The 27,830-nt window shown below is 41.2% G+C and overlaps 1 protein-coding gene across 8 annotated transcripts in view; it reads left to right on the forward strand.

Annotated features, from left to right (window-relative positions):
• The first annotated feature begins 8,007 nt into the window (after positions 1-8,007).
• Positions 8,008-27,830, forward strand: part of CRY1 (cryptochrome circadian regulator 1) — a 137,829-nt gene continuing 118,006 nt past the window's right edge. For 7 of the 8 annotated variants that reach the window (XR_010411368.1, XR_010411369.1, XM_064590671.1 and 4 more), the window contains exon 1: positions 8,008-9,039. Coding sequence is in view for 6 of the 8 variants with exons in the window: in XM_064590671.1 (XP_064446741.1) it covers positions 8,882-9,039 (158 nt within the window). In the remaining 2 variants the exon portion in view is untranslated. The remainder of the gene's footprint in view (positions 9,040-27,830) is intronic. The other variant, XM_045872657.3, reaches the window with a different exon arrangement.

Here is a 27,830-nt window from a genome sequence, read left to right on the forward strand (position 1 = left end):
CCCCAATTAAGGGGAGTGGAGTCTGATTTGTCTTTTAGAGCCCCACAAAAAGTCCATAGTTGGGAATCCAGACTCTGCAGTAACCCGTTAGACCCAAGAAAGCCCTTAGCTGCTTACCAGTGGTAGGTATGGATAGGTTAATTATGGCTTGGTTCTGTTCTGGGGAAGGACTCTGTCTCCCAGAGGTTATGATAACTCCCAGGTAGGACACCTGCTGCTGTATCAGTTGAGCTTTGGATTTGGATACTTTGTGTCCTTTTTTTGCCAAAAAGTTTAGGGTTTGGACAGTATGTTGGATGGCTAACTCTTGAGTGGGGGAGCAAATCGTCCACATATTAGAGGATAGTTCCCCCCTCAAGTTGTAAGTCTTATAAATCCTTAGAGAGGGCTTGGCCAAGCTGATGGGGCTATCCCTGAATCCTTGTGGGAGTACTGTCCAGGTAAGTTGTTGGGTGGCCCACATGCGGGTTCCCATTCAAATGCAAACAGAAATTGGGATTGTTGAGCCAATGGGATGCAGAAGAAAGCATCTTTAAGGTCCAGGACCATAAACCAGAGACTGTTTGAAGGAATGGTGCCCTGGAGGACATATGGATTTGGCACCATTGGGTGGGGTGTAACAGCCTCATTAACGGCTCATAAGTCTTGGACTAGGTGATAACTGTTGTCCTGTTTTTTTTAACTGCTAGGATGGGAGTGTTGCAGGGTGAGGTTGTTTGGGAGAAGAAGCCCATGTTTTAAAAACATGGTGATTATGTGCTGTAGCCACGGTTTAGCTTCAGGTTTAAGAGGGTATTGTTTTTTATGAGGGTGGTAATGGGTTCCTTAGGTTGAATCATAATGGGTGTGGTTGATATTGCCCTTCCAGGGATTCCCTGATCCCAGATGTCTGGATTGACTAGGGAATCCCAGCCTTTTATTTATTTTTTATTTATTTTTAAAGATTATTTATTTATTTATTTATTTGAGAGAGAGAGAATGAGGGAGAGAGAACACATGAGAGGGGATAGGGTCAGAGGACAAAGCAGACTCCCTGCCGAGCAGGGAGCCTGATGCGGGACTCGATGCGGCACTCGATCCAGGGACTCCAGGATCATGACCTGAGCCGAAGGCAGTCGCTTAACCAACTGAGCCACCCAGGCGCCCCCCAGCCTTTTAGGATTTGTGTTGGAATGGGTGAAGGTGATGTTAAGAGAGCCCCTAGCAGGTTTCAAAGACAGTTTTCAGTATAAGGCCCGAAAAGGACTTCAGCCCTCCATTTTTGTGAGAGGTCCCTGCCTCATAATGGGCTGGGACATTCAGACATAATTAGAAAACTATGAGTAAATGCTTGTCCCTCCCAAATGAAGAACAGGGGATCAGTGAAATGTCTGATGGCTGGCAGGCCAGACACTCCCATGATGGTGTAGGTTTTAGAGGAGTGGGCTCCAGAGAAGGAAGTCAAGGTGAAATAGGTGGCCCCAGTATCAAGTAGGACCATAGTTGGCCTACCTGCCACATCCATTTGCACCCTTGGCTCCAGTCGTGGATCCTTGAAGGTGGGGGACCGGAGGGGGCCTCCTCATTCTTGGGCAGTCATCTGGGAGGCTACTGGTGGTTCTTACCCCCCGCCTTCCCCCAGGTCAAGGGACAGAGAGCAGCCCAGTGCCCATGGTGCCCCCATTTGTAACAGGCAGTTGAGGGAGGATTGTGTTTATTAGGGCAGACTTGTGCCCAATGCCCTGTTGTCATCAGCAGATGGCACCCAGATCTGAAGGGACCATGTGAGAGAGACATTAGCTATCTCTGCAGAGATGCAGAGGCAAGTATGGACAGATGACTGAGGGCTCCCAAAACCTGGGCCCCACTGCATGAGGCCATAATCTTGACATGGCTCCCAGGAAGTGAGAGGAAAACTCCAAGAATGACTAGGTTAGATTTCCTGCCAACTTAGCGGAGCATGACATGAGAAATTAAGTTGATTTATTATTTTTAAAAAATATTTAATTTATTTATTTGAGAGAGAGAGAGAAAGAGCACAAGACAGTGGAGGGGCAAAGGAAGAGGGAGAAGCAGACGACCGCCTGAGCAGGGAGCCCGACCCGGGGCTCAGTCCTAGGATTCAGGATTATGACCTGAGCTGAAAGCAGACACTTAACTCACTGAGCCACCCAGCCCCCCTTAAGTTGATTTATAGAAAATGATTTTTCTCTACACCTGGTTTTGTGGACTGAGTCACAACAGCTAAATAAGAGTTATAAAGACCTTGCTTGAAGTAGGATTATGTTTTGAAGACTGGAAGAAGTGTGAGCATGGGAGTTGGGGTGGGGGGCTCATGGAGATTGGATACAGTGTGCTCAGTAGGTCAAGGTCCCCTTGAGAGCTGGGGAAGGGAAAGTGACTCACAAGCTCTTCTATACAAGGGTTTCTGATATGCAAATTTGTCTGTCCGTGATTGGTTAATAGAGAAATGACGTCAGAAAAAGGCAAAAGTTGTATTGATTCATATGCAATTTTACCCAATAGGTTAATGTTTTGTTCCACTAAGTAACAACAGCTGAATGTCAAAGTGGGTGCACACAGCTGGACACAGCAAGCTTCAGGGGAATACAACAATTAGGATGGTTATTTTTTGTTACTGATTCCGTTATTAACTTGTGTACATTTTAAGTGGTCCATCTCAACCAAATGTTTTTCATAAACCTTATTGTTTTAACAGTACCTCTTTGCAGAGTGGCGATTTTTCTGAATACATTGTATGGATTCTTGTGGAACTGCTTGTACTTCTTGCACTAGCCACCAGGTGGCATGACAAGCCCTAGGCGACCTCTCTGCTTTCCAGGAATTGTGAGGTTGGGGAAAGTAAGCAGCAGGTTGGGCAGTACCTGTTCTCACACCAGCCTATACAACTTGCCTCCTCTAACTTGTTCTTTCTTCTTCTGCCTTGAGTTAATAATACTGGTCATTTATGAGTATGTTCTTTAGAGAGTTCCTAGCAGTCCTATTTTCTTTTCTTTTCTTTTCTTTTTTTTTTAAAGATGTTATTTATTTATTTGACAGAGAGAGACACAGCGAGAGCAGGAACACAAGCAGGGGGAGTGGGAGGGGGAGAAGCAGGCTTCCCGCTGAGCCGGGAGCCCGATGTGGGACTCGATCCCAGGACCCTGGGATCATGACCTGAGCAGACGCTCAACCATCTGAGCCACCCAGGCGCCCCGCAGTCCTATTTTCTATAGCTAAACTTAATTTCTGTCTTAACATCTCAAACTACTCCCTGGTTGAAAACTGGGTTGGTGAATTCCAGGTTTTCTTGGTCATTTCAGAATTTTCCTGTCATCCCAACTCAGTCAACTGTGAAAAACATCTCCTTTCCTCAACTTCTCTTCAGGGTAGCATTTAAGTTCCCAGATGTTTAAGGAACAGTACATCTTTAGAGGGAAGGGGGTGATCTGGCTGTCATTCCTCAATTGTCTACTCTGCCATCTACTGAATGTATGATCTTGTCTCGTCCTCAGGTGTTGCTCTCTCTCCAGGATGGTGTCTGTTGAGATGCCCACGTCCCCATTTGGTCATCGGTTATAAACTTTCATGACATTTTGCACAATTCTGTCCCCTTTGGCAAAACTCCTTAATTAGTTGGTTTTCTCTTTCAGCTAAACTTTGCAGCCCTCTAAGGAAGAGGGGACATGTAAAAAAATCTAGCTGTTCTCTTAGCCAGTAGGAGGCTTGGCAGGGCTCTCCACGCCCTCTCTGTCCAGTGGCATCCCTCATAGGCTTTTGTTCTGCGTCCCAGTAAAGTGGTATGGGGACTCCCTAAGGGTCAGCCTCCGGATTTCAGATGGGAAGTTGGCATCAATGTCTTCTACTCTCAGAACACCCTAAGCTCTTCTAGGAATCTGGAGCTAATCCTACAAGGATAGGTGAAATACTATCTTGTTTTAGAAAAGATCAGTGCATCTCTGTCTTATTTTCCTTGTATACATATCCCATCTCAGCTTAAAGAATTTTTATATAGTGTTGGGAGAGGGAAGAGGAGCAGCAAATTCTTCCTGATTTACATCTAGATCTAAGCCCTTGAATTTAGAACAAAAACATTGGACTACCTTTGTCCTCAACTTCTGCCCCTCTGAGGCAACAGAAGACTCCCATCCAATGACCTGAAGGGGGATGGTCACAGGACAAAAAAAAGATCTGTGGCGTAAAAATGTTGGCTAATATTTCACAATATCATATTGCCACATTTGTAACTATTTACACTTTCTAAATGCATTTGGGCAACAAAAAGGGTAAGAACAACCAAGAAAACTGTTCGCAAGTACATCTGTGTGGACTCAATCAGTTAACAGATTCTATCAGTCAGTGTCCAGTGAGGAGACAGAAACCACACAGTAAATCCAACAGGGAATGTTTCATAAAAAGAATTATTAGTGATAACAGGGAATTTATAATTAATTATAATTAATGATAAAGGGGGGGAAGGGAACTATGATGAATACCACAGGCCTGAAGGACAGTACCTAAGGAAGGACAAACTTGGGAGAGTGTAAGGGGTCTTTTCCAAGGGTGAGATTCAGACCTCATTGGAGAGGTGTGGTTGTAGCTGCATGAGCTGATCGCATGCTCTCCTCCTTCATTATTTGTGTATTGGTAACATACCCCAAATCACCTTTGCCAGATGGGTCATGAGAGAACACAGGCCTTCAATTTAGAGGCTTATACACTTTTATCAAGGGTGCTCATGAACTTGAAGAGATATTGATCCAACATTGTTGGCAGTTAAAAGGATGTTTAACAGGACTCTTGGTAGATATTTTTGAGCCTGTGTCAGGATTGTGTTCATGGAGTCCTAGCATTTTTAAATAGTAGAAAAAACTTAGAAATCATCTGGTCCAATCCACTGATTTTTTTATAGATTTTATTATTTGACAGAGAGAGACACAGTGAGAGAGGGAACACAAGCAGGGGGAGTGGGAGAGGGAGAAGCAGGCTTCCCACAGAGCAGGGGGCCCGATGCGGGGCTCGATCCCAGGACCCTGAGATCATGACCTGAGCAGAAGGCAGATGCTTAACGACTGAGCCACCCAGGCACCACCAATCCACCGATTTTATAGATGAATTAATCAGGCTAAGAAAGCCTAAGTGACTTGTTCAAGATCATCAACTAATTAATGGCTAGCTGAGATAATTACCTAGTCTCTTCTTCTTAGTCCCATACTCTTCCTACCCCATGATGTTGGAGCCAACCAGAACTTCACAGATTTCTGACAATGCTCTCAATCCCTCCTTTACTCCTTTAAACATAAATACTGAAAAAGAAAGGGAGTGGTGTTACCAGTGAGGGATAGTATAAATAAGCAAGGAGCTTGGATTCAGAAACAGTCTTGGCTTTTCATCTTGTTTAACTACTTGTTTGTATTTCTGAGCTTTAGTGTCTTCATCAGGAAAGCAGGCATAAATTAATTGATAATAATAAAAAGCTGCCTCAGAAGATTATTATGAGGGTTAATAATAACTGCTTGGCACACAGTAGGTGCTCAATAAATCACAGCAATTATTAAATGGTTCCTCCTTCCTCATAATAGATATATTAAAGTAACCACCTGTGTGCCCTAAAAACCTTTTAGTCTTCGAGGAATGCACAGTTGACAGTACTGACACTTTTATAATAAATCACTACATTTCTGTGTGAATGAAAGTTACACACACACCCACATACAGCTGCCTGTTAGGAAAAAAATCCGTCTTTATTAAATGGACAATTGGCAAACATAAGTCAACTCTACACAAATCAGTAGTCTCTCTCTCCCTCCATTCCACAATTTCATTTGATTGCTTGAAAACAATTCCTATGTCCTTAGGCATGATCTACTTACTTTAACACTGCCTAAAGTGAAACACAAAACACTGTATTTTATTTTTTAATTTTTTTAAAGATTTTATTTATTTATTTGAGAGAGAGAGAATGAGAGAGAGCACATGAGAGGAGGGAGGGTCAGAGGGAGAAGCAGACCCCCCGCTGAGCAGGGAGCCCGATGCGGGACTCGATCCAGGGACTCCAGGATCATAACCTGAGCCGAAGGCAGTCGCTCAACCAACTGAGCCACCCAGGCGCCCAAAACACTGTATTTTAAAAAGTACAATAGACCCTGGAGAATGAGGTAATCCAAGTGAGGGCACAGCTCTGTGTACTACATCCTATGCATAGATGATGGATCTTTCAGAGTGGTGATTACCCAAGGCTCATCTCCACTGATAAAAATAACAAATATTTAATACTTTATAGTGAACAAAGGGTTTTCATATATATAACTTTAAATGCTCTTAAGAAACCAAAGAAAGGATGTTATGCCCTTTTTATGGCAATAGAAGCAGGGTTAGGGAAGACTATCCAGACACTGGCTCACTAGATGACTGAATTTAGTATTGCTGTATTAGTTTCCTAGAGCTGCTATTAACAAAGTACCACAAAATAAGTGGCTTAGAACAACAGGAATTTATTGTGTCATCGTTCTGGAGGCTGGAAATCTGAAACCCAAGTGTTAGCACGGCCATGCCCCCTCTGAAGGTGCCAGGGAAGGATTTGTTCCAGGTCACTCTCCTAGCTTTGAATAGTTAGTTCTTGGCCTATGGGAGCATGACTCCAATCTTCACATGGCATTCTCTTTGTGTGTGGGTCTGTCTCTGTGTCCAAATTTCCAAATTTATAAGGACACTAGTCATGTTGGATTAGGGCCCACCCTAGTGACATCATCTTAACTTGATCATCTGCAAAGACCTTACTTCCAAGTAAGGGCACATTCACAGGTACGAGGGGTTATATGAATTTTAGGACACAACTCAACCCATAACAATTACCATATCTTTGCTCCTTTTAACCTTGCCGGACACACTGGTGGCAGAGAGCATTCATTCATTCACTCATTCATTCAATACACATTGTAATGCGTGTCAGGCTCTATACTTGGTATTGATGATGCAAAACACAAACTGGACAGCCACCCTGTTCTTGAGAGGAAATCAGAGACACATTGTTATGATAATAAATACTATTATTGAACACCTACTTCATGCTAGGTATTAAAGTATGTACTTTTCTTTTAATCTTCACAATAGTATGTTAAGTAATGTATCAGAGACACACCTGGGGAGATGGGTATACGTCCTAAACCTGCTCTGGATGACAGGGATATTTTCACAAATTAGGTACCACTTTATCTGAGTCTAAAGGGATGTGTAGAAATATACTAGGTAGCTCAAAGGTTGCTATGGTGACTAGCACATTCTAAAAAAGAGCATTCTATAAAGGAAAAAATAGCACGTTTGAAGGTTAAGAGACACATCATCGTAAACTCCACCAGGGCTGAGATTTTTGTCTATTTCTCTCCTGTACCTCGAGCACCCTGAACAGCGCCTGGTTCATTCAGTAAATCGCTTAATGAATATAAGGGCATCACATGTCGAAAGGAATGACCGGGCCTGATGCTCACTGTCGCTCTACCACACGAAGGGTGAGAAATCAGGGCTGACAGGTTGAAGACACATAGATAGTATTAAGGAATTCCGGGTGCCCGGCGCCTGCCCTGCCCATTACCCCTATTCCCCAGAACACATCCGAGGGAGCCACACCACGAGGGCCAGAAGAATGGGGGGGCGCCAGCTCCACACACTCCAAAGTCGGCTTCTTTAGCCAAAGCTGCACTGAAGCACAAGGTTGCGCTTGAAGTCTAACGGAGCTTTCTTCTCTCCTTTCAACCCGTCCCGCGCTCACTCCCCGCCGGACTCCCTTGCCGGCTCCGGGAGGACACCGGGCTGTTCCCAGGCCTTCCCGGAACGCGGAATCCCAGAGCGCGCTCCAGACGTTCGGCCGCGCCCTCCTTCTCTCTAGAACGCAGCGAGAGCGCACGCGCGCCATCCCCGCCGAGCGCGCCCCCGTGAGCTCCCCGCATCCCCGTGCTCATCCGGGTCTCAGAGAGCCTCAGCCAATAGGGGACGCTCACGGCCTCCAGGGGCGGGGCTAAGCCTTTCCTCACATGCGGCCTGTGGTCACCGTGGGCGCTTCTAGGCGATCAGTCGGCGGAGAAAAAGGGCAGAGAAAGGAAGCTCGGAGTCCGGGCGAGGGTCGAGGGCTTTGAGATCAAGCAGCTGCCGCCCCCTAGAAGCGACTGAATCGCGAGCAGATTCCTCAGTCAGAGCCGCTGTAGTAAACACACTTCAGAAACGTGAGGTGCCGGGGGTCACGTGGGGAGCGCGCTCTCCAATGAGGACCCGGGGGCGGGGCCGAGGCCGCTGACGCGGCGGTGGCGGCGGAGTCACCCGGGCAGCCTCGGGACCGGTCACCGGCCGGCAACCGTCCAGCGGCCTCGACCACCGCCTCCGCGCTCACTCCTCTTCCGCGGGCCGAGGGACGGCGTGGCCGACTGTGGCTGGATCCCCTCTCCTTCCTCTCGGTGGCTCGCCTCGGGCGGGCCGTTTTCTCCTCCGGGGCCGCCTCGGTGGGGCGAGGTTTCCGTGACGAACCTCCTGGGGCTGCCGGTGCCGGTCGGCGCCGTCGTGGCGGCTCGGGTTCGTGGAACGTGCTCACTCCCAGGGCTCCGAGGCCCTGGAAGCGATGCGGCTCGTGCCGGCGGTTGCGGCGGGCGCCGGCTCCTAAAGGGCGTCGCACCCGGACTCCGCTGACGGCAACCTCCATTCATCTTCCAGCTGCGCCTCCAGCGTCCTCTCCTTCTCCGGCCCCTCCTCGGACTCGTTTTTTCCCTTTTTTCCCCTCTGCCGCCCTCTCCCCTCTCCTTGGGTGTGGCGGTTCCCCTGGAAGCAGAGGTGTTGGGTATGAGCCGGCCCTTCCTTCCTTGAATTTCTCGGTGGGGGAACTGGGCAAGGACTCGCCCGCCGCCGCGCCCCCGGGATGGGGGTGAACGCCGTGCACTGGTTCCGAAAGGGGCTCCGGCTTCACGACAACCCCGCCCTGAAGGAGTGCATTCAGGGCGCTGACACCATCCGCTGCGTCTACATCCTCGACCCCTGGTTCGCCGGCTCCTCCAATGTGGGCATCAACAGGTGGCGGTAAGTCGAAATCCCGTGGGAAATGGGGATTTTGGTGCTTAAAGGATCAGGACTTGACTTGCAGTCGGCCGAATCTGAGAATTTAGACCTGGGACCGCGGTACTTACGCCGTTTTCCAAGTTGGAGGTGCCTGAGTGTGAAATGGAGTTGATTTAATCGTTCTCTGGCCAGAGAGTACCAGCAACCTGGAATACCTTGGCCTTCATGTATGAGTTACGTGCCTCTGCGCTACTGGGAACTCTTCCCCTGGTTTTATGGGGAATTCTTAGCGGTGGAGTTAAAGAAACACCCTCCGAGTTCTCAGTGGCCGGTGGATTGATTTTCTTGGCCTCTTTGTGTGTGTGTCTAGGTAACGCATAGTGTGGAGAAAAATCATTCAGGACAGGCACCTCCAAATCCACTTTTCTTCCACCTCGAGGTTGCCGTAGGAAAAGCAAGGGAAGCATCTGGTTTCTCTTTGCTCAGCTCTTCCTCTCAACTCCGCCTTGTGGTTGACTAGAGAAAGCACAGTTTTTCTTTCTAGGCAAAGTATAAAGCCTTCTAGGAATCAGAGCCCTGAAAAAAATTTTCGGGAAGCCTTATGGTCTTTTCCTGAATACCAGGCTAGGTGATTGTTAGGCTCCCTGGTGGAAATGAAAGCATTTGTTTGACAGATGGGTTATTGATCACTACTGTGTACCAGGCACTGCTTTAAACACCGGGGATATAGCAGCGAATGAAACAGACAGAAATTGTTATCCTTTTCGAGCGTTATGTCCCAGAAAGTCAAATATATAGTAGTTGATGGTGATAAAAGCTGTGGAGAAATATAGAGAAGAGATAGGGGATAAAGAATACAATGGGGTGGGATTATCCTTGCAGTTTTTTTTGTTTTTTTTTTTAAGATTTTATTTATTTGAGAGAGAGCGCGCTAGAACGAGCGAGCACGAACCAGGGACAGGAGCAGAGAGAAGCAGACTCCCCGCTGAGCAGGGAGCCCAACTTGGGGCTCCATCCCAGGGCCCCGAGATCATGACCTGAGCTGAAGGCAGCTGCTTACCGGACTGAGCCACCCAGGTGCCCCTCCTTGCAGTTTTAAATATGGTGGTCGCCGAGAACTCAGAAGGTGGCAGTTGAACAAACTGATGAAACAGGTAATGGATTGCAGATGTCTAGGGGAAAAGCATTCCAGGCGGGGGAACAGTGAGGGAAAAGGCCATGAAGTGGAAATGTGTTTAACCTTTGGAAGAAGCAGCAAAAGAAGCAATATGAAAGGAGCAGAATAAGGGCGCCGGGGTGGTTCAGTCGTTAAGCGTCTGCCTTCGGCTTGGGTCATGATCCCGGGGTGCTGAGATCGAGCCCCGCGTCGAGCTCCGCATCGGGCTCCCTGCTCAGCGGGAAACCTGCTTCTCTCTCTCGCACTCCCCCTGCTTGTGTTCCCTCTCTCGCTGTGTCCCTTTCTGTCAAATAAATGAATAAAGTCTTTAAAAAAAAAAAAAAGCAGACTAGTGGTGGTAGTAGGTGAGGTCAGAGGTAATAGGGCCAGGCTGAGTAGAGGTTTATAGGCAGTTGTCAAGATTTGGGCTTTTACTCAGAGCAAAGAGGGAATGATTGCAGGATTATGAGCAGAGAAGTGGTGTAATCTAAGTTTGAAAAAATTTCTCTGATCATAGTTCTGGATTGGGAGGAGAAGGTGGACAAGAAACAGGAAGCTATTGCATTCTTCCAGCTTGAACCACAGTGATAGTGGTGGACGTGGTGAGAAGTAGTCGAGTGCTGAGTATATTTTGAAGGAAGAATCCACAGTATTGGGCATCTGGGTGGCTCAGTTGTTTAAGCAACTGCCTTCGGCTCAGGTCTTGATCCTGGAATCCCAGGATCCAGTACAGCATCGGGCTCCCTGGTTAGCCGGGAGTCTGCTTCTCCCTCTGACCCTCTGCCCTCTCATGCTCTTTCTCTCTCATTCTCTCACTCAAATAAATACATAAAATCTTAAAAAAAAAAAAAAAGAATCCACAGTATTTGTTGGCAGATTGGTTATGTGGTATTAGAGAAAGAGAAGAGATTAGGAATTATTTTGAAATTGTTGGTTTGAGGAACTAGGCTAAAGCTGCACTTGGCCAAGAAAGTGAAGTCATTTGCAGAAGACATTGGGAGGGTGATTAGAGTTCTCTTTTGGACTTAAGTTTGGGGTGTTTATTATACATCCAAGTAGAGATGGCAGATTGACAGTTGGATATATCGGGAGTTCAGGACAGAGATCCAGGCAGGAGGTATAAATTGGAGTCATCACTTTGTAGATAATATTTAAAGCCATTTATTCATTCATCCTTTCATTGAACAAATATTTGTCATGCACCTACTACATGCCAGGCATTTTTTAGGTTCAGGGCATTCAGCATTAAAAATAGCTAAAAAAATCCCTACCCTGTTAAAGTTAAATTCTAGTGGAGCCATGAGACTTTGTGAGAACATAAGGAAGTGAGTGTAGATAGAAAACAGAGTAAGTCCAAGGTCAGAGTCTTGGATACTCTAATGTGTAGAAATTGTGGAGCTGTGGAAGAATTAGCCTAGGAGATTGAGGAGTATCTAGTAAGATGAGAAGAAAACCCAGAAGAGTATGGTGACTTAGAGGCCAAATAAAGTATTTCCAAGAGCATGCTTTACCTATGTCAGGTGTTGCTGATAGGTCAAGTGGGATAAGGACTAAAAACTAAAAATCCTATTTAGGATTTTGAGGTCATTTATAGTTTTGAGTGGTTTCAGTAGTGTCAGAGGCAAAGCCTTTCTGGAATGGCAAAGAGAGGCTGAGAGGAGAGAATTTGGGGGACATCTCCTACAGACAGCTATCTTAGGAAGTTTTGTTATAAGGGGATCAGAAAAATGATGAGGTGCCTGGGTTGGAATGTGAATTCAAGAGAGGATTTTTTTTTTTTTTTTTTTTAAGATTGGAGAAATTACCGTATGTTTGTGCTGATGGGAATGATACAGCAACTGTATATAAAAGCACTCACTAGCAGAACTGATGTCATTAATGTAGATTCTGGGAAAAGATAAATGTAATACATTTTAATGTATTAATAATATCTTAAAATAATATAGTAATAACCTTTTCATAAAATTGTTAATAAATTAGTTAACAAATGTAAAATGCTTAAAATGTGACTGGTAAGTGCTTTTTTGTTATTTGCTACTAAATTGAAAGCCCTAGGTGAATAATATCTAATTACATGTTTGCAGTCAGTTTCCTCTAGAGCATTTGGTAAGTTTATAAAATCTAGACTGTAAGCTTCTGTAGGATAGGAGTTATATGTTATCTTTGTACACCCAGCAACTCACATTGTCAAATGAGTGAAATAAAGCTTGAAAGCACAGTAAGAATAGTCTCACATTTTCCTTTTTTTTTTTTTTTAAGATTTTATTTATTTGACAGAGAGACAGCGAGAGAGGGAACACAAGCAGGGGGAGTGGGAGAGGGAGAAGCAGGCCTCCTGCTGAGCGGACAGCCGGATCAGCAGCTTAATGACTGAGCCACCCAGGCACCCCCATATTTTCCTTTTTAAAAGATTATTTTTAACTATTAAATATTGTCCTCTCTGAAAGATGGGTAAAGATGTAAACAATGAATAGACACTTTTTTCTTATACTAAAGACTAAGTTATAAAAAGGCAGGGACAGAGTTTTATTTAGTCTGTTCTCATAGCACTGAATTCAGTACTTTTTATATAGTTGTAGCTCAGTTACAGTTCATTGAATGAAATGGCATCCAGAAGTCAGTACTTTGATACTTAAACAACTTTATTCATTTCCTTATTGACCGTAGGATAATGTGCAATCTCCTTAGTTGGCATTCAGGCTATCTTGTGGGTTTCTACCTTCTTTCCTTCGTGCCATTTCCTTCAGTCAACAGCATTTCCTAGATTTTTGGATTGGATTTAACGAAGTTTATTTTACCTAAGTAAATTAACAAAACTACCTTTTTTTTTTTTTTAAGTAGGCTCCATGCCCAGCGTGAAGCCCAGTGCAGGGCTTGAGCTCACAACCCTGAGATCAAGACCTGAGCAGAGATCAAGAGTCAGATGCCCAACCAACTGAGCCACCCAGGCGCACCTCAAAATTACCTTTTAATATTGCTATAATTTCATTTAAAAGGGATGCTTTAACATTTAACAAGAAAGTTTGAAGGACATTGTTGGAAAATAAAGGACAGTCCTTTGACTTGAATAAATTAAGCTTTATTAAAATTCACTTTGCCTCATCAGTGAAAACATTATCTTGAATTTGTCATATTTGGGATTGAATGATATAAAATATTTCAATTTGGCTCAGTTGGTAGAGCATGCCACTCTTGATCTCAATGTTGTGAATTCAGGCCCCAGTTTGTGGGTGGAGCTTACTTAAAAAAAAATTTCAATTCCTTCCTTTACTTATCTCTTACTAAAATTACACCACACAAAAACTTATATATGAATGTTCATAGGACTATTATTTTAATAATTTACTATTATTCATAATAGTCAAAGGCTAGAAACAACCCAAATGACCATCTCCTGATGAATGGTTAAAATATGTTATATCCATACAATGGAGTAATAATCATAAAAAGAAATGAAGTACTGATACATGCTACAACATGGATGAACCTTAAAAACATTATGCTAAGTGAAGAAGCCAGTCACAAAATTTCACAAATTATTTGATTATGTTTATATGAAATGTCTAGTATAGGCAAATATGTAGAGACAGAAAGTAGATTAGTGGCTTTTTAGGGCTAGCCAACTTGGGGGAGTTGGGAGGTGGTAGCTAAGGGGCATGGGGTTTCTTTTTGAGGTGATGAAAATATTCTAGACAGTGATGGTTGCACAACTCTTTGAATATACTAAAAAAACATTGAATTGTACACTTAAAAAAAATCTACCTACCCCTTTAAGGTCCAGTCCACATGCCGCCTTTTCCATAATACATTTTTTATCATGTTGTCTGGGATGCTTTACACTTTACAGTCTTGTGAACTCTTATGCCATTTTTTAAAATTTTATTTTATTATGTTAGTCACCATACATTACATCATTAGTTCTTGATGTAGTGTTCCATGATTCATTGTTTGTGTATAACACCCAGTGCTCCATTCGATATGTGCCCTCCTTAATACCCATCACTGGGCTAATCCATCCCCCCAACCCCTTCCCCTCTAAAACCCTCAGTTTGTTTCTCAGAGTCCATGGTCTCATGTTTCGTCTCCCCCTCCGATTTCCCCCCCTTCATTTTTCCCTTCCTACTATCTTCTTCTTTTTAACATATAATGTATTATTTGTTTCAGAGGTACAGGTGTGTAATTCATCAGTCTTACACAATTCACAGCACTCACCATAGCACATACCATCCCCAATGTCTATCACCCAGCCACCCCATCCCTCCCACCCCCCACCACTCCAGCAACCCTCAGTTTGTTTCCTGAGATTAAGAATTCCTCATATCAGTGAGATCATATGATACTTGTCTTTCTCTGATTGACTTATTTTGCTTAGCCTAATACCCTCCAGTTCCATCTACGTCATTGCAAATGGCAAGATTTCGGTTTTTGATGGCTGCATAATATTCCATTCTATATATATACACCACATCTTCTTTATCCATTCATCTGTTGATGGACATCTTGTCTTAGGCCATTTTTTGATACTGCTTCCCACATCACCATTAAATACCATTAAAAAGAAGTAAATACTTCTTACTTTGTGAATATTGATATAGTCCTCATATATTCATTTCTCCTTCATTTAACAGATTGCAACTCTTTTTCCTGAAGAGAAGGTACCATTTCATTCAATCAGAGATTTATTTTTCGTTCATATTTATAGTAGGCACTGTTTTAGTACTGGAGATACAACAGTAAATAAGAGAAAGTCCCTGCCCTTGAGGTCCTTCTAGTCTAGGAGGGGAAACAGGCAATAAAACATATATAATATGTCAGGTGGTGGTAAGTATAATGGAGAGAGAGAGAGCAGACTGTGAGAACAGAGCCCTAAAGAAAGGGAGGTAACAAGGCTGTACAGATACTGGGGGGAAGAGCTCTCTCTGTGTTCTCCACAGTGTCCGTACAAAGTAGGCATTAAATAAATCTTTTTAAAATTTTCTTTGTTAAATCTAGGGTTTAGGAATGTGACAGTTACTTCATTTAACTTTGATGCTAATATGTGTTAAACTCATAATTCAGAGAAATAATTTTCAGTGAAGATACTATTTTTGACATTTAAACTTCAGCATGTTTAAAACACAGTTGACAGGGGCGCCTGGGTGGCTCAGTTGGATAAGCGTCTGCTTTTGGCTCAGGTCATGATCCTGGGGTCCTGGGACTGAGTCCCACGTCGGGCTCCCTGCTCAGTAGGGAGCCTGCTTCTCCCTCTCTCTCTGCCCCTCCCTTGCTTGTGCGCTATCTCTCTCTCGCTCTCTCTCAAATAAATAAAAATAAAATCTTAAAAAAAACACAGTTGACGTTATCACATGTAGATTCTTTTAATTTTCAATAACGAAATCTATAAATATACCTACATCCTTACCCATTCTTTCCTTCTCCTGTCTGATTTCAGTAGAAGAGACATTGCTTTCCTTATTCAAAACCAGTCTTTTCAGGTATACCCCATTTTAAACTGCTCATATTTTTTACAGCTTTATTGAGGTGTAGTTGACAAAAATTGTATATATTCAAGGTGTTCCACATGATGTTTTGATATACACACATATTGTGACTCTCATTTTTGATGATTTATTCTCTTATCCTTTCTTTAACCTCTTTTTGGTTTGCTTCCAATCGGCACTTAAACATGCATAAGTCCCAGTTCTGTAAGAACAGGAAAACCAACAGGGGAAGAAAACCTACCCTTTGAGTATGTTCCTTTCCTCTATGTTTCTCAGTTTCTTTATAGCCAAATTTAATGCATAAGATATCTAATACTGGCTGACTTCATTTCTTTATCTTCTTTCTACTCACCCTTTTTCAATCCACTCCTAGTCTGGGTTCCACTGCATCTACTCCACCAAGACAGTATCTATCCAAAGGATACTTTTAAACTTTTCATTCCTTGAGTTTTTACCATGTTTGACACTTTTGACCACACTTTCCTCTTCTTCCCTTTACATTGGTTGGAGGACCCTCCTCTTGTTTTTTTTTTCTGCCAAAGCTATTAGTGTTCTTCCTTTACTTCTCTTTTTCTGTTCAGCTCTTAAATGCCCCTTAGGTCTGTGATCACCCATTTTTCATTTTACATAATTCCTAGGCAGTCTCCTCTCTCTTCAAAAAGTCAGTTACCATCCATTTGCTCAAGATTCACAAATCAGCATCTTCAGCTCATATCTCTCTCCTGATCCCCAGATATGCATCCATTATATATAGATTCCCTGTCTCTTTGATTGTATTATATTACCTTAAACTCAAAGTTTGTTCAAAACAGAGATCATCAGGGCACCTGGGTGGCTCACTTGGTTAAGCATCTGACTCTTGATTTCAGCTCAGGTCATGATCTCAGGGTTGTGAGATGGAGCCCTGTGTCAGGCTCCGGGCTGGGCGTGGAGCCTGCTTGAGATTCTCTCTCCCTCCCCCTCAGCCTCTCTCCTCTCCCCCTCTAAAAAAATTAAAAACCACAAAGATCATCTTCTCCATTATTTCTATCTCAAAAACAAACTGAATTTTCCTGTGTGTCCTATCTTCATAAATAATACCATCATTTGCCCAGTTGCTCAATTGACAGATTAGATTGTTAATTATATATTAATTTATTTAAGAAATATTTGAGTTCTACTGGTGTGCCAACCACTTTGTTAATTTCTGTGGGTAAATGGAAGTCAGTAGATAATTTCTCTGCCCTTAAAGAGTTTACAGTATAAAGAGGGATTTATTCAGCAATAAAATAACCACAGAAATACATTCTTCTCTCTCCACTGTCACTTCCATACCACCATCCTTTTGGCTAGATTATTTGAGTAGTTTATGAATCATTGTCCCCTTTGCCCTTCTCTAATTCATTCTCTATACAGCAACCAGAGTGATCCTTTAAAATTGCTAATCTGTTCATGTGCTTTACTCTTTAAAATCCTTCAGTGACATTTCTTTACCTTTAGGTTAAAGTTCAAAAGCCATAGCATAGTTTAAAATCCGTGTGTAATCTAGTCCTTTGCTTCTTTTTCTAGCCTTAGAGGATTGCTTCACTGAGGCATTTGAGCTGAGCCTTGAAGTATGAGATGAATCTTAATAAACACAGAATAGAGGGAAGGAATTCCGCCCAGGCTGAGGGAAGAAAATTTCAGGCTAAGAAAATAACATGAGGCAAGGCACAATATTCTGATACTGGTATAGATGTTGGTGTAACTGAGTCATATGGTGCATGAAAAGACAGGTATTGTTTAGTACTCTGGATGGTTTTGCCTGACTCAAACAGGCTTAAGCAGAAAGAGTTTATTGGCAAATATAATTGAACAACCTAAGGGGAAGTGGCTTCAGACATATGGGTTGGTGCTTGGGCTCAGAAGATGTCTCCAGGACCAAATTTCCCTCTTTACATCTCCAAACTTCACTTATTCTGGGTTGGCTTCTCAGGCTGTCCTCTGGTGGTGAAATATAGCAATAACAATAGCAGTTACAGTAGTAAAAAGCATATGTCTCTGCCCCAGAAGTCTCAGCAAAGTCTGTGGTACTTCAGTGGCTCTGTTTGGATCAATTTATGAGCCAGTCATTGTGAGCATCTGTGTGAGCTGCAGTTGTGTGCCTCATGGGTGGATCAACTCAAATGGACTGAAGTAACTGAAGTAGAATGAGTAGAAAGTAGGTGGATGTCCTAAAACAATAGATGCCTATTATGTAAGAACTCAGATCAGAAGGTCAGAAAAACTTTGACTCCTGTTTGAGGAAATATAACTTTGGCAGTTGAGTGAATGATAGAGGAAAGAGATAGTAGAGCAGTATGGAGGCTTTATCAGTAGTCCATTGAAAGATAGTATAGGCTTTAATTAGGGAAAAGTCTGTGAGGAAGGGGAAGATGCAAGAGAGTGATTGTAGAGGTTCAATGGACAGTTTAGGTGACTGTCAAAAAGGCAGTTTCAGAGAGGCATTAGAATGTAAGATTCTCATGCTTTGTGCCTCTTTGACAATTAGCTCTTTAGTTAGAGAACGCAGGAATAGACCATATTTAGATGAGGAAAAGAATGAGTTTAGTTTAGGTCATTGCTGAATTTGAGGGACTGCTAAGATATCAACATGGGAAATGGAGAAAAGAGAAGTTCAAGTTCGGGGATTATAGACATTAGAACTGTGGATATGGGAATACTTCCTGTATAATTAATAGGTGAAACATGACTGATGATATTGGATAGAGTAAAATGCATCAAAATCTTGGTGGTTACTATACTTAAGATGAATGGAAACTGGTGAAGGAGACTGAGAGAATCAATCAGAGAGGTAGAAAGAGGAGCCAGGTGAGTACTGCATCATGGAAACCAAAGGTGGCAAGAATTTTTCTTCATTGTGCTGAAGAAGGCAAGTTAGGATGAGTTTTGACAGTTATATGGGAAAAATACTCAATGACTTGGAAACAGGTGGAAGAAATGACTGCATGTCTTGAATGCCCGGCAGTAGACCCTCTGGGATATAGAGGACCCTCCAGAAATTATATTATTCTAACTTAGGGATAAGTACTTTTGTTCTTGATTGTCTAGACTACTTTACAACTCTGTAAAAAGAGATAAAAGGCAAAGTGTAGATAAAAGTTAGGGTGCTGGCCAGTCAGAATGGCTAAAATTAACAACTCAGTTAAACAACAGATGTTAGCAAGGATGTGGTGAAAGGGGAACCCTTCCTAGCCCTTCCAACCCACACTGTTGGTGGAAGTGCAAACTGGTACAGCTACGCTGGAAAACAGTATGGAGGTTCCTCAAAAAGTTAAAAATAGAGCTACCTTACAACCCAGCAATTGCACTACTAGGTGTTTATCCAAAGGATACAAATATAGTGACTCGAAGGGACACATGCACCCCTATGTTCATAGCAGCAATGTCCACAATAGCCAAAATATGGAAAGAGCCCAGATGTCCGTCAACAGACGAATGGATAAAGAAGATGTGTGTGTATCAACAGATGAATGGATAAAGAAGATGTAGAAGATGTGCACACACACACACAGACACATATATACACACAGTGGACTTTTTTTTTTTTTTTTAAAGATTTTATTTATTTATTTGAGAGAGAGAGAACGAGAGACAGAGAGCAGGAGAGGGAGGAGGGTCAGAGGGAGGAGAAGCAGACTCCCCGTCGAGCAGGGAGCCCAATGTGGGACTTGATCCCGGGACTCCAGGATCATGACCTGAGCCGAAGGCAGACGCTTAACCATCTGAGCCACCCAGGTGCCCCCACACAGTGGACTATTATTCAGCCATCAAAAAGAATGAAATCTTGCCACTTGCAACGATGTGGATGGAACTAGAGGGTATTATGCTAAGAAAAATAAGTCAGAGAAAGAGAAATATCATGATTTCACTCATATGTGGAATTTAAGAAACAAAACAGATGAACATAAGGGAAAGAAAAAAATAAGATGAAATCAGAGGGAGACAAACCATAAGAGACTCATAACTATAGGAAACAAACTGAGGGTTGCTAGAGGGAAGGTAGGTGGGGGGGTGGGGTAAATGGGTGTGGGCATTAAGGAGGGCACTTGACAGAATGAATACCAGGTGTTATATGCAACTGATGAATCACTAAATTCTACCTCTGGGGAAAAAAAAAGTTATGGTGCTGGGAAAACTAAACAACTACATGAAAAAGAATGAAACTGGACCACTTTTGTACACCATACACAAAAATAAACTCAAAATGGATTAAAGACCTAACTGTGAGACCTGAAACCATAAAACTCCTGGAGGAAAGTACAGACAGTATTTTCTTTGACATCAGCTGTAGAAACATTTTTCTAGAAGTCTCTTCAGGCAGGAGAAACAAAAGCAAAATTAAACTATTGGGACTGCACAAAAGTAAAAAGCTTTTGTGAAGGAAACTATAAAACAAAAAGGCAATCTGTGAAAGAAGATATTTGCAGGTGATGTATCTGATAAAGAGTTAATATCCAAAATATATGAAGAACTTAGACAACTCAACACTCAACAATTTGATTAAAAATGGTCAGAGGACCTGAATAGACAGTTGTGGTTTTTTTGTGTTTTTTTTTTAAGATTTTATTTATTTATTTGACAGAGACACAGTGAGAGAGGGAACACAAGTAGGGGGATAGGAGAAGGAGAAGCAGGCTTCTTGTGGAGCAGGGAGCCTGATGCAGGGCTCAATCTCAGGACCCTGGGACCATGATCTGAGCTGAAGGCAGACACTTAATGACTGAGCCACCCAGGCACCCCTAGACAGTTTTCTAAAGAAGACATAGAGATGGCCAACAGACACATGATAAGATGCTCAACATCACTCATCATCAGGGAAGTGCAAATCAAAACCACAATGTGATTATCACCTCGCACCTGTTGGAATGGCTAAAATTAAAAACACAAGAAGCAGGTGTTGGTGAAGATGTGGAGAGAAAGGAACCCTTGTGCACTATTGGTTGGAATGCAAATTGCTGCAACCATTGTGGAAAACAGTATGGAGATTCTTCAAAAAATTAAAAATAGCTTCCTTTCCAACCAGGGCCTGGCAGAATGGCTCCCGCGAAGAAGGGTAGCGAGAAGAAGAAGGGCCGTTCTGCCATCAACGAGATAGTGACCAGAGAATATACCATCAACATTCACAGGTGCATCCATGGGGTGGGTTTCAAGAAGCGTGCCCCTTGGGCACTCAAAGAGATCCGGAAATTTGCCATGAAGGAGATGGGAACTCCAGATGTATGCACTGACATGAGGCTCAACAAAGCTGTCTGGGCCAAAGGAATGTTCCATACCGTATCCATGCGCAGTTGTCCAGAAAACGTAACAAGGATGAAGATTCACCAAACAAGCTCTACACACTGGTTACCTATGTACCTGTCACCACTTTCAAAAATCTACAGACAGTTAATGTGGATGAGAACTAATCGCTGATTGTCAAATAAAGGTATAAAACCACAAAAAAAAAAAATTAAAAATAGAAATACCATATGATCCAGTAATTCCACTACTGGGTATTTACCCAAAGAAAATGAAAACATCTTCTACATCTAATTCAGAGAGATGTATATACCTCTGTGTTTGTTGTAGCATTATTTACAATAGCCAAGACATGGAACCAACGCATGTGTCCACTGATAAGATAAATGGATAAGGAGATGTGGTGTACATACACACACACACACAGTGGAATTTTAGCCATAAAAAAGAATGAAATCTTGCCATTTTCAACGGTATGGATGGACCTAGAAAGTATAATGCTAAGTGAAATAAGTCAGTCAGAGGAAGACAGATATCATATGATTTCACTCATATGTGGAATTTAAGAAATGAACAAAGGAAAAAGAGTCCAACGAAAAAACCAAACTCAAATACAGAGAACAAACTAGTGGCTGCCAGAGGGAGGTGGGTGTGGAGGTGGGTGAAAGAGTAAAGGGAATTTAGAGTACACTTATGTTGATGAGTACTGAGAAATGTATAGGGTTGTTGAATCATTACAATGTACACCTGAAACTAATAGAACACTGTATGTTTAATTACACTTGAAATACAATTTTTTAAAAAGTTAAGATTTAGAAAACTGATAACAGAACAAATGTTTCCTGTCCATACCAATGTAAATTATTCCTATTCATGTCATGCAAATGAATTTTGTAGCATGAGCATTGTAAATCTCTGTATGTCCAATTCTCATTTGAACCAATTTTAGCATCTTACTGATTCCTTAATTCATTATAATGAATTAAATAAAATCTCTGCCATATATTTAATATTTTTATGAGAATCATGATTTTACTGTTTTGAAAATTACACTTTAACTGTTATAAAGGACTTTGGTAAACTTTGAAAGAGTAGTTTCAATGTAGCTGTAAGATCAGAAATCAGATTATATAAGGGGTTACCGATTTTTGTGTGTGTGGCTGGTGTGGGGGAGGAGGGCAATGATTGAGGGATTGATGAGAGTTTTTATGGGAGAGGTAAGACATAAATCTTACCAGATTCTGGACAGGCTGAAGAAAGTGAATTTTGGGCACATCACCAGACTTACGGTCAAGACAGGATGATAAATAGGAAATATATAGATAACGTGAGGCCCCAATGTAGCGTTCTTTGAATGACAGACTAAAGTGAGTTTAGAATATCTGGCTCTCTAGATTCTGATCCCTACTTTCTTACTGAGTAGTAGTGGTACTGATTTTGGATAGGTCACTCACCCTTCATTTTATTCATTTAGGAGACATTAAGAGCCTGTTTTGCAGGGCCCTGGGGATACAAAGATTAAAGTCAAGGTTCCTGCCCATAAGGAAACTTTCACACCATTAAAGGACAAATAATTAGAATATAGAATGTTAAATAGGACCTCTGTAGAAATATGTAAATCTTGGGAGCACAGAGGAGAGAGAACCTTGGGGGAAGGAGAGGGAGAAATTAGGAGTAGAGGTGATTAGTGTTTGTGTGGAGGGGGGGAGTGGGTGGGAGGAAGGAGGGAGTGAAATACTGGTTTGAGAGAAGTTCCAGAGATTCTTGAGTCAGTGTCCTAATATGAAAAGGGAAGTACGAAAAAAGCTCTGATATCTGATACCATTGGGACCAGCAATTAGTTTTCTGAAAAAGGCAAACATAAAAAAGAACACTTACATAAATGTATGTTAATTTGACAACTTTTGATGTAAGACAAAATTCCAGATCTCAGTTCTCCTACTCACTTCTTTATCCACATTTATTCATTAGGTGATCTTGTCTAGTCACATACTTGAATGCCTCATGATTTCCTATCATGCATTTCCTACCCTGACCTCTATCTTGAGCTCCAGACCCACATATCCAGTGTTTTTATTTGGATTCCAAATAAATATCTTCAGCTTGGTTTTGCCTCCATCTTCCCCAGCTACCATGGTTTCTCTGTATCACAATAAATGGCAACATTTACCTTGGTGCTCTGCAAAATCGTAGGAGCCATCTTTTTTTCATTTCTTTTTTCCCTCACAACCTCATGTCTAGTCCTTCAGCAGTTATTATGGCTTTTCCTTAAAAAATAACTTTCATATCCTTTCAAATCTCACCATTCCATTGCTATTATACTGTCCAAGTCACCAATTTTTTTTTTTTTTTCCGGACATTGCAATAGCCTCCTAACTTTTCTACTTCAATTTTTATACCTGTCTTCCTGGTCTGTTCCATGTGGAAGCCAGAGGAATATTTTAAAAACCTTAATCAGATCAGGTCATTTCTATGCTCAAAATCTTCCCATGGCTTCCAAGGTGTTTGCATTTTCTGCTTCTCTACGTGGAATATTATCTCAGACCTTAGCAGGGCTCATTCCTTCAATAGCCATTCTCAAAGAGACCTTTTCTGACCATCCTATGTAAAGTAATTGCCCCTACTTCTACATACCTCCCACTTTTCCCTGTCTCCTTGCCCTGTTTTAATGGCATCTATCACTACCTGAAATTATGCATTTATTGATTTACTTCTTTGTTGTCTTCTTCAGCAAATTACACAAAAGGGGTTGATTCATTGTTGCTTCCTCATTATTCATTATTGGCTCTTTAACCCTATAATAGTGGTTCTCATTGGTTGGTCCAGAGATGCTTATGGGTTCTTGAGACTCTTATAGTTAAGCCAAAACTGTCTTCATTTATAATAATACTAAGACATTATTTGACTTTTTAACTGTCACTTACATGTGTATAAAGTAAGTTTTCCAGATGCTGATAAGTAATGACATTATTGCTGTGATGGCTAATGGAATGTGTGCGCGTATAGTCTTGCATTTTAAAATTTTCTCAGCTTTAATTTCTCACATAAATGTTGGTAGATATTACCTATAAGACAAAGCTCTTTGGGATTATTCAGTAATTTTTAAGAATATAAAAGGTCCTGAGACCAAAAAGTTAATACAGGTATTCAACATGTACTTGTAGGTTGAGTGTATAAATGAATATTGTTCTGCTGATTTCATTGATGGAGTTTCATGTTGGCTTTCATGCATAAATTACACCCATAGTCTGATAGTGCCTATTTTTTTTTTTTAAATTGATTAAAACCTTAAAGACTCTTGTGAAGCAAACTTGAGTACATTTCTTTGGTACATTTTTTCTTATGATATATTATAAATATTTTATCCACAGGAAATTAGAAACTTTTTTAGTGATTCACCTTTTATCGAGCCATTTTGAAGCATTCAGTTTAGTTTTCAATAAAACAGCTTTTTTAAAAATGAAGTATACTTAACATAGTGTTACATTAGTTTCAGGCGTACAACATAGTGATTTGACAAACTGCTTTCTTTTTACACTCATTTAATCAGTAATTAAAACTTAAATTATGTGATTACAGTTAAGTTCAACTGACATAAGCAGGTTTGACTCTTTTTTTTTTTTAAAGATTTTATTTATTTATTTGACAGAGAGAGACACAGTGAGAGAGGGAATACAAGCAGGGGGAATGGGGGAGGGAGAAGCAGGCTTCCCGTGGAGCAGGGAGCCTGATGCGGGGCTCGATCCTAGAACCCTGGGATCATGACCTGAGCCGAAGGCAGACGCTTAACAACTAAGCCACCCAGGTGCCCCAGGTTTGACTCTTGATATGCCTAGAACTTTAACTGATTGAAACAGGAATCAGATGTGCTAGAAAGTGATAGCTTGCTTTTCTCAAGCTGAAATTAGTCTTGGCCATCAGTGAGTGTTGGCCTCTGTTTTACAGAGGATTTGGAGGGATTGTATGATTTCTGTGATGGTATTAGGAAAAATAATTACTAGTACTATAAAAGATGTAACTAAGGTTTTTAAGATTTGACATTTTAAGATTTGACATTTTAAAACTCTCACATATTTTTGTTTTGGATTGCTTACTTGTTTTAATTGGATATTAGGGTTTCCTAGAAATGAAAGAAGGAAAAATGCTATTTTAAAAAATGGGATTCTATTGACTGTAGTTACTTTTGCCATTTTTATCTTATTCCAGCCTTACCTCTCAGTAGCAACAATAACAACAAACTAAATATCTTGATGACATATGTGGTGTCTTTAAGTTTTGCTGTTTTAAGTGATAATGTATAAATAGAATGACTTAGTATTAAATTACTGTATAGTGTATATGTATTAGAGAATGTGCCTGCCAGTCCTTTTATTGATATTAACATGTGATGGGTGGTCAGATTCTCACTTTAGAGTTAACATACCTTTTTTATTATAGGGTTTAGTGTTGCTATTTTTTGTAATGAGGGTCATAACCTTGGGTCATATAATAGGAATAGAAAGCAAAGATTGAATCAATGAAAGAGAAATACTAAAAAGGATTTTGTGATATATATGAGAGGTTTCAGAAAAGGAGGAGACAGATGATTCCAAGTTTTGGGATCACAGAAAGGGAGACAAAGTCAAAAGGAGCTAGTTTGGGGGTTAGAATGATAAACTTGGTTTAAGGTGTATCAAAGTGAGGGTAATGGATGGGGCACCTGGGTGGCTCAGTCAGTTAAGCGTCAGACTCTTGATTTCAGCTCAGGTCATGATCTCAGGGTCTTGAGATCAAGCCCTGCGTGGAGCCTGTTTAAGGTTCTCTCTCTCCCTCTCCCACTGCCCTTCCCCTCCCACCCCCCGCTTGCGCACGTTCTTTCTCTAAAGAGCAACAACGACAACAATAAAAAACAAATAAAATTGTAAAAAGGTATTTATCTATATGCTTTTCTAATACATTTATGTTTTCAGTTATACATAAAAATTTTTCTTCTATCTAGAATTTATATTGACACTGAGGTTGAACTTTTACTTGTTTTACCTCAAACGATGGTCATTTCCTCCAAAATGTGGTCAGTCTTTCCATCAGTACTAACTAATTAATATCTCTACTGAACTGTTATCTTAACTATATACTAAATTTCTAACATTTTGAGGTTTGTTTCTAGGCCATTTAAATTAAAAATTTTTTTTTCTGATGAAGACTGATAATTATAAATCAAATAATATGAAGAAAGTATCTCTACAGTATCACTCCTAAGAAGTATGCTATTGGTAATAGTTTTAAAAATATGAAAATGTGAATTCATATGAATATGTGTACATATTTGTATGTAAATTTTGGCATCTCTATTAAAAATGTGAGTAATTCGGGGCACCTGGGTGGCTCAGTCATTAAGCATCTGCCTTCTGCTCAGGTCATGATCCCGAGGTCTTGGGATCGAGCCCTGCATCAGGCTCCTTGCTCGGCAGGAAGCCTACTTCTCCCTCTCCCACTCCTCCTGCTTGTGTTCCCTCTCTCACTGTGTCTCTCTCTCTGTCAAATCAAATCTTTAAAAAAAAAAAAATGTAATTCATTGACCATTGCTTTGGGAGTTAATTTTGTTAGGTTTGTGATAATGTGATCCTGTTAGCCTTGTAAAATAAATCTGTAACATTACATCCTTTTTATGCTCCCTAACAGAATAAATAGCAGGGATTTTATGTTCTATAAAGGTTTACTAGAATTTGGGGCGCCTGGGTGGCTCAGTTGTTAAGTGTCTGCCTTCGGCTCAGGTTGTGATCCCAGTATCCTGGGATCGAGGCCCGCATCGGGCTCCCTGCTCAACCTCTCCCACTCCCCCTGCTTGTGTTCTGTCTCTCACTCTTGCTGTCTCTCTTTCAAATAAAAAAAATAAAATATTAAAAAAAAAAAAAAAAAGGTTTGCTAGAATTCACCCATAAAGTCTTTTGGGTAGGGGGCTTTTGGGAGGAGAAAGGTTCTTTTTGTAGATATCTCAGGGTACCTACCTGTGCAGTTCACACATTATACTGTCCCTGTCAAAACCCTTACTGAAAGGATGAATTTAGCTTTTTTTTAGTAGCTTATGACTCTGTACTCTATTTTTTGTCTTTCTCCTGTGGACAGTTTATTGGATCTAGAGTTGTACCTTACCCAAGCTCTACCAATTTGGAATTTGGAAGTTTCAAAAAGGCACATAGAGACTCTAGTTGGTAGGTATTGGGCCTTGACATTGAGCAGGCATAAAAAGCTAGGAATCTTACATAGAAAAGTGATTGTAAAAAGAAAAAAAAATGGGCACATGTATAGAAAGAACAAATGAGACCATTCAGTTCCAAAAGGGAGCAGGAATCCTGGGTTCCTAACATTATAGAATCCTTAGCTGACTATACTCCCTGAGTACAGGTTCTGTGAGATACCCCAGTATTTTCCCAATACTTTTTTTTTCTTTGGCTTGACTTAATTTGAGTAGATTTCTGTTTATTGCAGTGAAACAAGTCCTGACTTAGATCATCTTTGTCATACTTTTCAATTCCATTGGTGTTTATTAATTTTCTTAGGTTTTCTTTTCAGTCAGTTTGGTCATTTAATTTGATAATAATTCATATTTTCCTAATGTCTACCATTTAATCTAGTTTTATATTTTCATATGTATTGCTAAAGTTGTGTGCCCCCTTCTTTTATTTTAATAATCACCAGAATTGCTGTTATAGTCCCTTTTTCACGATTACTAATAGGTATTTGTATTTTTGTCTCTTTTTTTGTTTGTTTCTTAGTTAGATTGCCAGATGCTTTTCAATTTTATTGATCTTTTGAAAGGACAGTTCTTACAGAAGGAATACAGAATATTGTCAAAGAGTTACTTTTAGAAAAAGCATCAGGCCCAGATAGGTTCATAGTTGGGTTCTACAGAACTTTTAGGAATATGTAAATTTAGT

The sequence above is a fragment of the Mirounga angustirostris genome, unplaced genomic scaffold (assembly GCF_029215605.1).
Source record: "Mirounga angustirostris isolate CCGP_5_RB_7025 unplaced genomic scaffold, mMirAng1.0.hap1 SCAF_5, whole genome shotgun sequence".
Classification (NCBI taxonomy): domain Eukaryota; kingdom Metazoa; phylum Chordata; class Mammalia; order Carnivora; family Phocidae; genus Mirounga; species Mirounga angustirostris.